Source organism: Hemitrygon akajei, chromosome 8, assembly GCF_048418815.1.
Source record: "Hemitrygon akajei chromosome 8, sHemAka1.3, whole genome shotgun sequence".
Taxonomy (NCBI): Eukaryota; Metazoa; Chordata; class Chondrichthyes; order Myliobatiformes; family Dasyatidae; genus Hemitrygon; species Hemitrygon akajei.
This window is the reverse complement of record NC_133131.1, coordinates 22,789,096-22,803,104: the sequence shown is the minus strand read 5'-3', so window position 1 is coordinate 22,803,104 and position 14,009 is coordinate 22,789,096. Positions and strand designations below refer to the sequence as shown.

The 14,009-nt window shown below is 46.2% G+C and overlaps 1 protein-coding gene across 2 annotated transcripts in view; it reads right to left on the bottom strand.

The window, feature by feature from the left end:
* The window catches only part of phf12b (PHD finger protein 12b), a 78,140-nt gene that overhangs the window by 38,745 nt on the left and 25,386 nt on the right, over positions 1–14,009 (bottom strand). The window contains exons 3-4 of one of the 2 annotated variants that reach the window (XM_073053434.1): positions 11,077–11,149; positions 10,168–10,582 (exon numbers count right to left, since the gene is read on the bottom strand). In XM_073053434.1, the coding sequence (XP_072909535.1) occupies positions 10,168–10,582; positions 11,077–11,149 (488 nt within the window). Of the gene's footprint in view, positions 1–10,167; positions 10,586–11,076; positions 11,150–14,009 lie in introns of both variants that reach the window. The other variant, XM_073053433.1, reaches the window with a different exon arrangement.

Genomic DNA, 14,009 nt, shown 5'->3' with positions numbered 1-14,009 from the left:
GAATACAGAAAGATTCACCATTTTCACTGCCTTGCAGCTGTGGAGTAAGCAGTCCTTTCTTGACAGGAAATATTGAGAAACAAGATGGAAAATACAATAAAATCACAATGAAGTTCTCATGACAGGTGTCAGATTTTAATAAATTTCCAAGGTGTTGAAATGTTTTAATCTGGTCCACAACACTGATAAAAAGCAGGAGCCTTTCATTTAACGGTATTTTAGCAGAAGCTATGGCTGGGAGCCTGGGGAGGCACATGGGAAGATAATTTGGAAGTACAGATGGAGGGTGAGACAACGAAGAAAATGGACAGTCTAAGTTGAATAACAAGTGGCAAGTTGAGTAACAAATAGAAATCTAGAGGTCTGATTCAATTAACCTCATTAATAATACATCTCTTTACAAACTATGGATGATACTGACCTATTGAATATATGCAGAAACCAATGAATCTAAACAAGCTTTCCATGTTTACTATTGTCTACTGCCCAGCTGCAAAAATTCAAGCTAATTAGTTTCAAATTATATAAATTGAAGGAAACAAGGTGCCCATAACCTAATCACAATACTTAAGGATGCACCCAAGGTTTAATAGTTGTGGCCTTGCACACTTCAACTCAAATCCAAATCTGCAAAACCATAAGACATTGGTACAGAATTAGGCCATTCAGCCCACTGAGTCTGCACCGTCATTTGATCATGGCTGATCCATTGCCTCTCAATCCCATTCTCCTGTCTCCTCCTGTAACATTTCACACCCTGACTTATCAAGAATTTATATACCTCCAGCTTAAATATACTCAATGATCTGGTCTCCACAGATTTACCACCTTCTGGCTAAAGAAATTCCTCATCTCTGTTCTAAATGGATGCCCCTTTATTGTGCCCTCTGGTCCAAGACACCCCAACTACAGGAAACCTCGCCACATTCACTCTATCTAAGCCTTTCAACATTTGATTGGTCTCAATTAGACCACCTGTGGCGACCCACTTCCTAGCGCACTCGAACCGGCTCACAAATAGCCAGCGCGCAGGCACAAAGGCCAGGTCCGCAACAAAGGGAAAAAAACCTGCGGGGGTTTGTGAGTACGTGTCCCTTAGAGCATCCGCGCCCGGGGAGGGTGGGATGAGGGAGGCTTTAAAGCAAGGCTGTGAAGTTTGAACAAAATCATCTTTAATTGCAGTTTACCGACTCCGTGTCGTTATTTTAGCGCTGCGTGTAGCACACCGCTACACCTGGTGACCCCGATGGTCCAAACGATTTTTGGACCGAAGATGACCAACGCCGCATCTGTTCATGCGGTTTCGTTGAAACTGCCAAGCTTCTGGATGCTGCAACCTCACCTATGATTCCAGCAAGCAGAAGCCCAATTCCACATTCAGCAGATAACCTCAGAGGACACACGTTACTACTACGTGGTGAGCTCCCTCGACCAGGACACAGCGGCCCAGGTTGCGAAGTTTGTACAGTCTCCCCCGGCAGACGGCAAATACACGGAATTCAAAGCCCTGCTCCGAAGGACTTTCGGACTCTCACAGCGCGAGCGGGCTGCCCGCTTACTGCACCTGGATGGCTTGGGAGACAGACCTCCATCGGCTTTAATGAATGAGATGTTGTCTTTGGCCGGCGGACACACACCCTGCCTCATGTTTGAGCAGGCATTCCTGGAGCAGCTGCCCGAGGACATACGCCTGCTGCTGTCTGACGCGGATTTCAGCGACCCCCGGAAGGTGGCAACCCGGGCGGACTTGCTGTGGAACGCCAAGAAGGTGAGTGGAGCGTCCATCGCACAGATCAACAGGCCATGCTCCCAGCAGCAAACCAGTCCAGGCCCGGCTACAGAGCCCGCTAGCCCCAGAGGCAGGGGTGGGGAGCCCAATGAACACTGGTGTTTCTACCACCAGTGGTGGAGCGCAGAAGCCCGCCGTTGTCGCCCGCCCTGCCAGTTCCTGGGAAATGCCAGGGCCAGCCGCCGCTGATGGCTACGGCGGCTGGCCTTCGGGATAGCCTCCTGTATGTGTGGGACAAGAGGTCAGGACGCCGTTTTTTGGTCGACACTGGTGCCGAGATCAGCGTCTTACCTCCGACGAGTTACGACACCAGCAACAGGGCACCGGGTCCCCCCCGAGGGCAGTGAACGGCAGCACGGTAAGGACCTACTGCACCCATACGGTGCAGCTACAGTTCGGCTCCAGCCGGTTCACGTGGGACTTCACACTGGCCGCCGTAGCCCAACCGCTTCTGGGCGCGGATTTTTTGCGGGCTCACAGCCTGCTGGTCGACCTGCCGAGACCTTTCAGACGTTCTCCCTGGGAGAAGCCCAGTTGCCAGCCCCACACCTCGGCTCCATCACGCTGTCTGACAATGACTTCACCAGAGTCCTGGCGGATTTCCCATCGGTTCTGGCACCGCAGTTCACGGCAGCCATGCTCCGACACGGCGTACAACACCACATCCCGGCCCAGGGACCACCCCTCCACGCCCGTGCTCGGCGGCTTCCCCCGGACAAGCTCCGACTGGCGAAGGAGGAGTTCGAGGATAGAGGAATTGGGGATGATCCGGCGGTCCGATAGCCCATGGGCCTCCCCCCTGCACATGGTGCCCAAAGCGACAGGGGGCTGGAGACCGTGCGGCGACTACCGCAGGCTGAACGAGGCTACCACACCGGACCGCTACCCTGTGCCGCACATTCAGGACTTTGCGGCAAACCTGCACGGCGCACGGATCTTCTCCAAGGTAGACCATACCATCAAATCCCGATGCATCTGGACGACGTCCCCAAAACGGCTCTCATCACCCCGTTCGGCCTTTTCGAGTTCCTCCGCATGCCGTTCGGCCTGAAAAATGCCGCACAGACGTTCCAGCGGTTAATGGACGCGGTGGGACGCGACCTGGATTTCGCATTCATCTATTTGGACGACATCCTCATAGCCAGCAGCAGTCGTCAGGAGCATCTGTCCCACCTCCGTCAACTCTACGCCCGACTGAGTGAATACGGTCGAACAATCAACCCGGCCAAATGCCAGTTCGGGCTCGACACCATTGACTTCCTGGGCCACAGGATTACTAAAGACGGGGCAACCCCTCTGCCCGCTAAGGTAGATGCGGTCCGCCATTTCCCCCAACCCACCACGATCAAAGGCCTTCAGGAGTTCGTAGGTATGGTCAATTTCTACCACCGCTTCCTCCCTTCAGCTGCCCGAATCATCGCCCTGCTGTCGGGTCCGGGCAAGGACATTGCCTGGGACGAGGAGTCCGCCGCCGCTTTCATTCAAACCAAGGAAGCCTTGGTGAACGCCGCGATGCTAGTGCACCCCAGAATGGACGTCCCTACCGCCCTCACAGTGGACGCATCTAACACGGCAGTCGGTGGGGTGCTGGAACAACTCATCGAGGGGCGCTGGCAACCCCTGGCGTTTTTCAGCAAACACATGCGGCCACCCGAGCTCAAATACAGTGCTTTCGACCGGGAACTGTTGGCGCTATACCTGGCAATCCGGCATTTCAGGTACTTCTTAGAAGGTAGGCCCTTCATCGCGTTCACGGACCACAAGCCGCTTACCTTTACGTTCACGAAGATATCCGATCCTGGCCAGCAGCGCCATCTGTCCTACATCTCTGAATACACAACGGATGTCCGGCACATCTCGGGTAAGGACAATGTCGTGGCGGACGCGCTCTCTCGCCCTAACATTCATGCCCTTTCCCAAGGGGTAGACTTTGAGGCGCTGGCAGAGGCGCAGTAGGCAGACGAGGAGATCCCGAGTTACAGAACCGCAGTCTCCGGCTTGCAGCTCCAGAACCTCCCCGTAGGCCCAGGTGAGAGGACCCTACTCTGTGATGTCGCCACCGGCCAGCCCCTTCCTGTTGTCTCGGCAAACTGGCAGTGCCGTGTTTTCGACTCCATTCATAACTTAGCGCACCCCTCCATCAGGGCAACTGTCCAGCTGGTAGCCAACTGGTTCGTTTGGCACGGACTCCGCAAGCAGGTCAGTGAATGGGCCAGAACGTGCATGCAGTGCCAGACGGCCAAGGTGCAGCGGCACACCAAAGCTCTGCCGCAGCAGTTCCACCTCACCCACCGGCATTTCGACCACATTCACGTGGATATTGTGGGCCCCCTGCCAGTGTTGTGAGGAGCGCAGCACCTCCTGACTATCGTGGACCGGTTCACAAGATGGCCAGAGGCGATCCCGCTCACGGACACCACCTCCGAATCTTGCGCCCGGGCACTGATCGCCACCTGGGTGTCCCACTTTGGTGTACCGGCCCACATTACCTCCGACAGAGGTGCCCAGTTCACCTCCAGCCTGTGGTCAGCTATGGCCAGCCTTTTGGGGACACAGCTGCACCACACCACTGCCTACCACCCACAGTCGAACGGTCTAGTGGAGTGTTTCCACCGTCACCTAAAGTCGGCTCTCATGGCCCGCCTGCGAGGAGCTAACTGGGCTGACGAGCTTCCCTGGGTCCTACTTGACATCCGCACGGCGCCCAAAGACGATCTACACGCCTCGTCGGCCGAGCTGGTGTACAGCGCACCCCTGGTCGTCCCCGGGGAGTTCATACCAGCCCCAAGGGGGCAAGAGGAAGAACCCGCAGCAGTCCTGGGCAGACTACGCGACAGGCTCGGTGACCTGGCCCCCATACCCACTTCGCAGCATGGGCAGAACCCGACCTGCGTACCCAAAGACCTGCAGAACTGTAAGTTTGTGTTTGTACGACGGGGCAGGCATTGGCCACCGCTGCAACGGCCCTACGAGGGGCCGTTCACGGTGCTCAGGAACAACGGGTCCACGTTCGTGCTGGATGTTGGGGGGAGAGAGGAGGTTTTCACGGTGGACCGACTCAAACCGGCCCACGTGGACCTGGCGCAACCGGTTGAGTTTCCGGCACCGCGGTGCAGAGGCCGACCTCCCAAACAGGGTCCGGCCCAGACTGTGGACATTGGGGGGGTGTATCGCCGGTTCTGGGGGGGGGGGGGGGTGGGGTTATGTGGCGACCCACTTCCTAGCGCACTCGAACCGGCTCACAAATAGCCAGCGCGCAGGCACAAAGGCCAGGTCCGCAACAAAGGGAAAAAAGCCTGTGGGGGTTTGTGAGTATGTGTCTCTTAAAGCATCCGCGTCCGGGGAGGGCGGGATGAGGGAGGCTTTAAAGCAAGGCTGTGAAGTTCGAATAAAATCATCTTTAATTGCAGTTTACCAACTTGTGTCATTATTTTAGCGCTGCGTGTAGCACACCGCTACACACCCATCATTTCTCTAAATTCCAGCAAGTACAGGCCCAGAGCCATCAAATGCTCCTCATATGTCTTTTTATCTCAGAATAATTTTTGTGAACCTCCTTTGGATCCCCTCTATCTTCAGTACATCCTTTCTTATACAAGGGGCCCAAAAACTGCTCGCAATACTCCTAAGTGTGACCTCACCAGTGCCTTATGCAGACTCACCATTAAATCCTTTCTCTTATATTCTAGTTCTCTTGAAATGTATGCTAACACTGCATTTGTCTTCACTACCACCAACTCAACCTGCAAGTTAACCTTCTCCAGACACTGTATTCCATCTGTCACCTCTTTGCCCATTCTCCCAATTTGCAGCCTCCCTGCTTACTTAACACTACCTGCTCATTGACCAGTCTTTGTACTGTCTGCAAACTTGCCCACAAAGCCATCAATACATAAAAAGCGGTCCCAACATCGATCCCTGTAAACACCACTGTTCACCAGCAGCCAATCAGAAAAGGTTCCCTTTATTCCCAATTCAACCAATACTCTAGCCATGCTGGTATCTTTCCTGTAATGCCATGGGCGCTTATCTTGCTAAGCAGCCTCATGTGAGGCACCCTGTCAAAGGCTTTCTGAAAATCCAAGTACAAAATATCCATCGATTATTCTTTGTCTATACTGCTTGTTATTTCCTCAAAGAATTAACAGATTTATCTGGAAAGATTTTCCATTAAGGAAACCATGCTGTCTCTGGCACATTTTATCATCTGTCTCTAAGTACCCCAAAAACCACATCCTTAATAATTGACTCCAACATCTTCCCAACCACTGAAGTCAGGCTAACTATTCTCCACAACTTCTGCCATCTCCAACGGGATCCCACCACCAAGCACCTCTTCCCGACCCCCCCACTTTCTGCTTTCCACAAGGATCGCTCCCTACACGACTCCCTTGTCCATTCATCCATCGCCACTGATCTCCCTCCTGGCACGTATCCTTGCAAGCAGAACAAGTGCTACACCTGCCCCTACACCTAGTCCCTCACTACAATTCAGCATCCAAAACAGTCCTTCCAGGTGAGGTGACACTTCACCTGTGAGTCTATTGGGGTCATATACTGTGTCCGCCACTCCCTGTGTGACCTCCTGTATATCAGTGAGACCCAATGTGGATTGGGAGACCTTTTCACCAAGCACCTACCAGATAAAGTGGATCTCCCAGTGGCCACCCATTTTAATTCCACTTCCCATTCCCATGTCTATTCTGATGGTATGAACATTGTTTTCTCAAACATCAGGTAATGCCCCCCACTTCACCATTCCCCATCCCCTTTTCCCCCTCTCACTTTATCTCCATGCCTGCCTATCACCTCCTTCTAGTGCTCCTCCCCCCTTTCTTTCTTTCATGGTCTTCTACCCTGTATTAGATTTCCCCTTCTACAGCCCTGCATCTCCTTCACCAATCAACTTGCCAGCGCTTTACTTCACCCCTCCCGGTTTACCTATCACCTCATGTTTCTCCTTCCCCTCCTCCCACCTTTTAAATCTACTGATCTTTTTCTCTTCAGTCCTGCTGAAAGGTTTCAGCCCAAAATGTCATCTGTTCTCTATTCCATAGATGCTGCCTGGCTTGCTGGCTTCCTCCAGCATTTTGTGCGTCACTTGGACTTTCAGCATCTGCAGATTTTCTCTCGTTAGTAATTGGCCTATAATTTCCTTTGTTCTGCCTCCCTCCCTTCTTGAAGAGTGGAGTGACAATTGCAATTTTCCAGTCCTCCAAAACCATGCCAGAATCTAGTGATTTCTGAAAGATCATTACTAATGCCTCCACAACCTCTTCAGCTATCTCTTTCAGAACCCTTGGGTATATAGTCCATCTGCTCCAAGTGACTTATCTACCTTCAGACCTTTCAGTTTCCCAAGTACCTTTTCCTTTTCCCTAGCAATAGTAACAGCACTCATTTCTGTGCCCAGACATTCTTGGACTTCCAGTATATTGCTCCCCCCACCCCCCCAAATACCTGTTCAGCAGTCTGATATTTACTCATTTGCTCTCGCCTCTCTTTTACTCTTTACACATCTGAAAAAGTATTTGGTATCCTCCTTTTGATATTATTGGCTAACTTACCTTCATATTTCATCTTTTTGTTCCTCTGGGCTTTTTAGTTGCTTTCTGTTGGTTGTTGAAAAGCTTCCCAATCCTCTCCAACTTCCCACCATTTTTAGCTCTAATACATTTCCTCTCTTCTTTTTGGCTTTGACTTCCCTTGTCAGCCACCGTTGTGTCATCCTGCCTTTAGAATACTACTTCGTCTTAGGGATGCATCCATCCTGTGCCTTCTGAAATGCTCTTAGAAGCTCCAGCTATTGCTGCTCTGGCGTCATCCCTGCAGGTGTCCCTTTCCAATCAATTTTGGCCAGCTCCTCTCTCATGCCTCTAATTTCCTTTACTCCACTGTAATACTAATACATCTGATTTTAGCTTCTCCCTCTCAAATTGCAAAGTGAATTCTATCATATCATGATCACTGCCCAAGAGTTCCTTCACCTTAAGCTCCCTATTCAAATCCAGTTCATTACAACACCCAATCCAGATTTGCTGATTACTTATTGGTTTTAACCACAAGCTACTCTAAAAAGCCATCTTGTAGGCATTCTACAAATTCTCTCCTGGAATCCAAAATCAGCACCAACCTGATTTTCCCAATCTACTGGCATATTGAAATCTCCAATGACTATGGTAACATTGAAAATGCATATCAAAAAAGCAATCTTCCATTGTAATTTGTAGCCCACATATTGACTTCTGTTTGGAGACCTGTATGTAACTCCCATCAGGATTTTTTTTATCCTTGTAATTCCTTAACTCTACCCACAAAGATTCGACATCTTCTGATTCCATGTTACCTCTAAGGATTTTTTTAAAAATCAGAGCCACCCCACCCCATCTGCTTAACTGCCTGTCCTTTTGATACAATGTATATTCTTTGATAAGCTCCCAACTATATTCTTTCAGCCATGACTCAGTGATGCCCAGAACATGATACCTGCCAATCTCTAACTGCACTACAAAATCATTCACCTTATTCCATAAATTGCATGCATTCAAATATAACAGCCCTGTATTTGTCTCCATTTGATTTTTCTCTGCAACTCATTCCACTGACTACAATGTTGCCCCATCATTTGCCTTTTCTGCCTGGCATTGCCTGTTTGTATACCAGAAGTCCCATCACTCCTTATCATTCAGTTCCCTCCACCCACTCCGCCAAATTAGTTTAAACCCTACAAACAGTTCTAGCAAACCTGCCAGCAAGGATATTGGTCTCCCTTGGTTTCAGGTGTAATCTGCCCTTTTTGGTACAGGTCAAATCCAAAACCCTGCCCTCTGCATCAGAAAATATGCCTGAAAGCTTTCCGTACTTTCTAATGTACTGAAATCCAGAATATCACTCACTTTTCTAACTACACGTAATGGTACTTTCACATTCAGTTGCTTAAGATATTCATGAATACTACCTAAACTGGCATTGTTGCAATATCACACCAACCAAGGTGCTAGATCCTTACATTATATGAAAAGTATGCCACTAATTCTGGATCAACCATTTTGTTATATAGTTCCTTTGACAACAAGCTTAATTCCCACTAATCCACCGTTGCATAATGCAGAATTTGATCAATCCTACTGTTCAGATAAAAGCAATAAATAAATAATAAACAAGGCAATGCATATGCAAAAATGTCCTTAAAAGCACCACTGATTAAAATAACCCAAACCACATAGTGCAAGAGGTAATCTTATTGAATGAGGAAGCACAATTTCAAGGGGACGGTCACTTAAAATTAAAGGTAAAAATTTCTTCTCAGATGGAGAAACTCTACCCAAAAGAGGTGAAAGCTAGATAACCAGAGATATTTAAAAGGGAGGTAGTGGCACAGAAAAGGTGATAAGGATGGGGACAGATCAGCCAAAATCATGGAATGGAAGACCATTAATTCAGACACCCTTCTCCAGCTCCCCTTTTGTGTCTTCACTGTTTGCACATGAAAATTGTTAATGAGTGCTATATGACAGCTGTTCAACTTTTCCTAAAGACAACTGCGTTCAATGAGGATGGCATCCTTCTGAATATTCAGCAAGAATGTGGGAATCAAAGACTCTATACTCATTAAGACATGTTATTTCAGCAGTTTATATTTTTGCTCAAGATTCAATAACATGTTGTCTAACAGATGGCTCCTTATTTTAAAATGCAAGTAGTCTAATCTTGAACTTCAATTCTAGTTTGTGTGTTGGAAAACCAGTATCAGTCTAAATTGTTTTAAAGACTTAAAAGTTGGACAAATTTAGAAATTTTAAATATTGCATATAAAAGGCTGGGCATTACAGCATAGGAATTAGTGTAACATTATTACATTGCCAGCGACCTATGTTCAATACCACCACTATCTAAAAGGATTCTGGACGTTTTCCCTGTGACTATGTGTGTTTCCTCTCACACTGCAAAGTCGTACAGGTTAGTAGGTTAATTGGCCACATGGGTGTAATTGGGCAGTGTGGGTTTGCTGGGCCAGAAGGCCTGTTATCGTGATGTGTTTCTAAATTAAATTAAAAAGTGCATATCTGACAAATGAAGAATCTCATCAACTCAAATGTATCCTTGTTAAGAACCAAATGACCAAATAAAACACAAACACAAGGAAAATACATGGAAACAGCACATTAACTCAAAATTATTCATACAACTCTAAACCTCAACGTGGCAATTAAATTATTTATCAGATTAATAACCAAGTGGTTTGTACAAACGTAATAACGCTTGCACTGTATTTGTTACAGATTGCAAGTGTGTTTTTGGAACTCAGAAGATGAAGCATTGATGTTTCTCATTAAGAAAAATAAGTATTCTTTGTGTAGTTACACTGATTCCCTCACCTGGAAGTGCTGTGGTACACGTCAGTTCATTTGGAAGTTGAAATTGAGTTGGATTTCGCTCCATTGCTGCTGCTATAAGTATTTCAAATGGATTCCTTATTTGCAATTGTGAGCAGTCTATCTCCATGGCAGCATTTTCATCGTCCACATCAATCATGTCATCGTCCACATCATTCTGCTCAGAGGTGGGCGTATCAGTGCTTGCATTAGATGTTGGTGTGCCGGGCCGGCTAATACGCCTTTCCAAATTTTTTGCTTGTGCAAATGCTCTGCAGTTACTGTCCACCCTGGAATCCAATGCTTTATTATGGGACTTGTCTGGGTATTCCATGTCCACAGTAGGAGAGGCTGTCCTTTTAACCGACTGTTTGTCCATAACTCCATTTACTTGGCCTAGTCTTTCCTTTTTCTCTTGCTTCTAGTAAAAAGAATATTATTCACTAGACACTACAAAATATAACATAATTCACAGTACAAGTAAAAGCAAATACTGTTAAGCCAAACAATAACAGTTAAAATAGCTTATATATGAAGTTTTTAAAAAATCATCTTGAATTGGGAATGGTGAGGGTATAAATGACTTTCCTTTGGAGGTTTATGGGCCAAATTCCTGATCCAATGTCTTTACGGCTAAATGAGTCAAAAACTTCACGTAAAAATATTACAAAATGCCGCATAGCTAAAGGGAACCTGGCCATCTGAAAGACAATTACCGGAATTAATGCACGTGCTAGGATCCAGCGACATGCAAAAATTAAGAAATTCTTAAAGAGCTCCATGCAAGAACAATTATTGGTTTGAATTAGCAGAGCTACAAATTTCTATTAAATTGGCCTTTCAAGAAAATTGGGAAGGTACTATGTATTCTGATTTAAACTAATTATGATATAGAAAAAAAGATTTACTTACTTTTCTACGAACTGTGCACCTGTGACACATCCAGTCCCCAGGTGGAAGCATCTCCTCACTGAGGGGTGGGTTACTGCAGAGATACAAAAAAAGACACTGAGCTCATAGTGCCTTGAATTTAACAAAATCTAATTATTGATTTTAAATACATTTTGGCATTCTTTGTAGATTAGAATATGAAATTTTCTGTTATGTCTGTTAGACTACTGTTGATGCCATGCAATGTTAGAACTAGAATTACAGCACATTCCAATCAATGTAGTACTCAATAGAGTAAAGCTTTAGGAAAGCATTACAGAAGACATCTTTTCCAATCTCAAGTTGACACTTTGGATTATGAAGAGCAGCTGCAAATCTAATGTTACGTGGGTGGGGGTGGGCACAGCTTAAAGTTCCATCATAACTAGAACATGCATAATTAATTTTGGATTTCTGCACAATAATGATGGGATAAAACCTTGCCTAATGAGATATTTCTCACAACTGGCAAGGTTCTGTGACATGATAAAATGCCCCATAAACTTAATTTTCAGGATGAAGCAATCCATCACAAACATACCCTGTTAAAATTTGAATAAATTTTACTGAATGACTGTAGACTGTCTGCAAAACTGATATTTTTGAATCTCTCAAGGCCATCATTTGAGAACTGTGATAGCAAGTATCAGGCCAATTCTCCAAAAGATCTAGTAGTAGTAGGACTCTGTTAGTCTCGATAGACCATGGATTTGCACCTTGGAAAGTTTCCAAGGTGCAAGCCTGGGCAAGGTTTTTTTTAAAAATGGAAGACCGGCAGTTGCCCAAGCTGCAAGTCTCCTCTCTCCACGCCTCAAATGTTGTCCAAGGGAAGGGTATTAGGACCCATACAGCTTGGCACAGGTGTCATTGCAGAGTAATGTGTGGTTAAGTGCCTTGCTAAAGGACACACATGCAGCCTCAGCCAAGGCTCGAACTAGCAACCTTCACATAACTAGACGAACACCTTAACCACTTGGCCACGCGCCAACACCAAAAGATCTACATTTTTAATGATTACCAATAAGCACAATTACATTCAATATCTTGCTCTTTCCAACTCAAAAAAATACTGAAGAAAATTTGTGCACTCCAACCAATGAAATTTCTGAACTCAGCAGAGATCAAAAGTGAAGTTTAGAACTTGCTATTCTATGGTTTAACCACTGAAGAGAATCAATTATTTCCTAACTGGAATTCTAAAAGCCCTTAGCCAAGCAGCTTCCAAGTGTCAAAATACACAATTTCTGTTGGAAATGGTTTGAACTCTTGGAGACGCATACCTGTATGCAAGGTATACAATGTGTTGTGCAAACGGGTAGGACAAATGAAGAATAATTATTTGTGAGAAATAATACAGAAAATTACTTGAGATAATGCCAGCTAACCTTTATTGCTTTACGAACCTTCTATGCACAATGTAGAAATACAGCTGTCCCTCGTTTTTCAAACGTTTGCTTTATGTTAACTCGCTGTTATGAAACTTACATTAGTTACCTGTTTTCGCTAACAAAAAGTGTTTTCACTGTTACGAAAAAAGGCAGCGCGCGTCGAGCAGCCAAGTTCCTCCTCCGGAACTGCATTCTAGCCGGCATTGCTTAAACGCATGCCTGTGAGCATCTGTGCTTTATATCGATTTATTTCGTGCATCCGTTAGCAAGATGAGTTCTAAGGTATTGGAAAAGCCTAAAAAAGCGCGTCAGGGTGTTACATTTAGCGTAAAACTAGACATAATTGAGCATTTCGATCGTGGTGAACAAAGTAAAGACATAGTTTGGCTAAGGGCTTGTGGAAGTTGATGAAGAGGATGTTGAAGAGGTTTTGGCATCCCATGACCAAGAACTGAGAGATGAAGAGCTGATGAAGAGGAAAGGATAACAACTGAAGCCAAACACAGTAGCGAAGTCGTCCAGGAACTGAACGAGAAGCAATTGCATGAGATTTTCGCTGCGATTGACAACGCTGCAATGATTGCAGAAAAGTATGACGAAGGCTTAGGGCATATTTGCAGGATGGTTTGAATGCTTACAAAGAACTGTATGATAGAAAAATGCGTGAGGCTAAGCAGTCAAGCATACTGTCGTTTTTCAAGCCTTCCACATCAGCCACAGCAGACAACGAAACTCAACCTTCGACATCGAGGCAGGCAGACATAGAAGGTAACCTGCATGCCCTGATGGAAACAGACACCTCAGTCTCCCACCACCCCAACCTCCAACAACTCAGCCTAACACACCATCATCAGTTTCCTCATTGTCTTTCCGATTCCGGTAAGTGAAACTACACTGGGCAGACATTATTTCTACTTTATATAGGCCATGTATTTTTATGTGTTATTTGGTAGCTTCATAGCTTAAAGGTTACTGAGAAGAGTGCTTCTGCTAGGAGCGCTTACGCTGTGTGTTTCTGCCGGAAGCGCACGTGCCGTGTGTTTCTGCCGGGAGCGCCTGCGCTGCGTGTTTTTGCAAGTGCTGCCGAGAGCACTTGCGTGAGATTTTCCCTGCGGTGGACAGTGCTGCAATAATTGCAGAAGAGTATTCCTACATTATACAGACTGTGTATTTATCAGATCATTCCTGCTTTTACTATATGTTACTGTTATTTTAGGTTTTGTGTTATTTGGCATGATTTGGTAGGTTATTTTTTGGGTCTGCGAACGCTCACAAATTTTTCCCATATAAATAAATGGTAATTGCTTCTTCACTTTACGACATACCAGCTTACGAACAGTTTCATAGGAACGCTCTACCTCCAAATAGGGGGGAAACCTGTGCTAAAGTCAGGATCGTTAGAGAATTGGACTCCAATATTAGAAATTGAAAAATACATTCTGACATGCCTCGGCTTGATGATCACATTGCAGCTACAATGCTTATGGATCCACAATGGTCTTGGAACAAGTTCAGAGAGGAGCTACA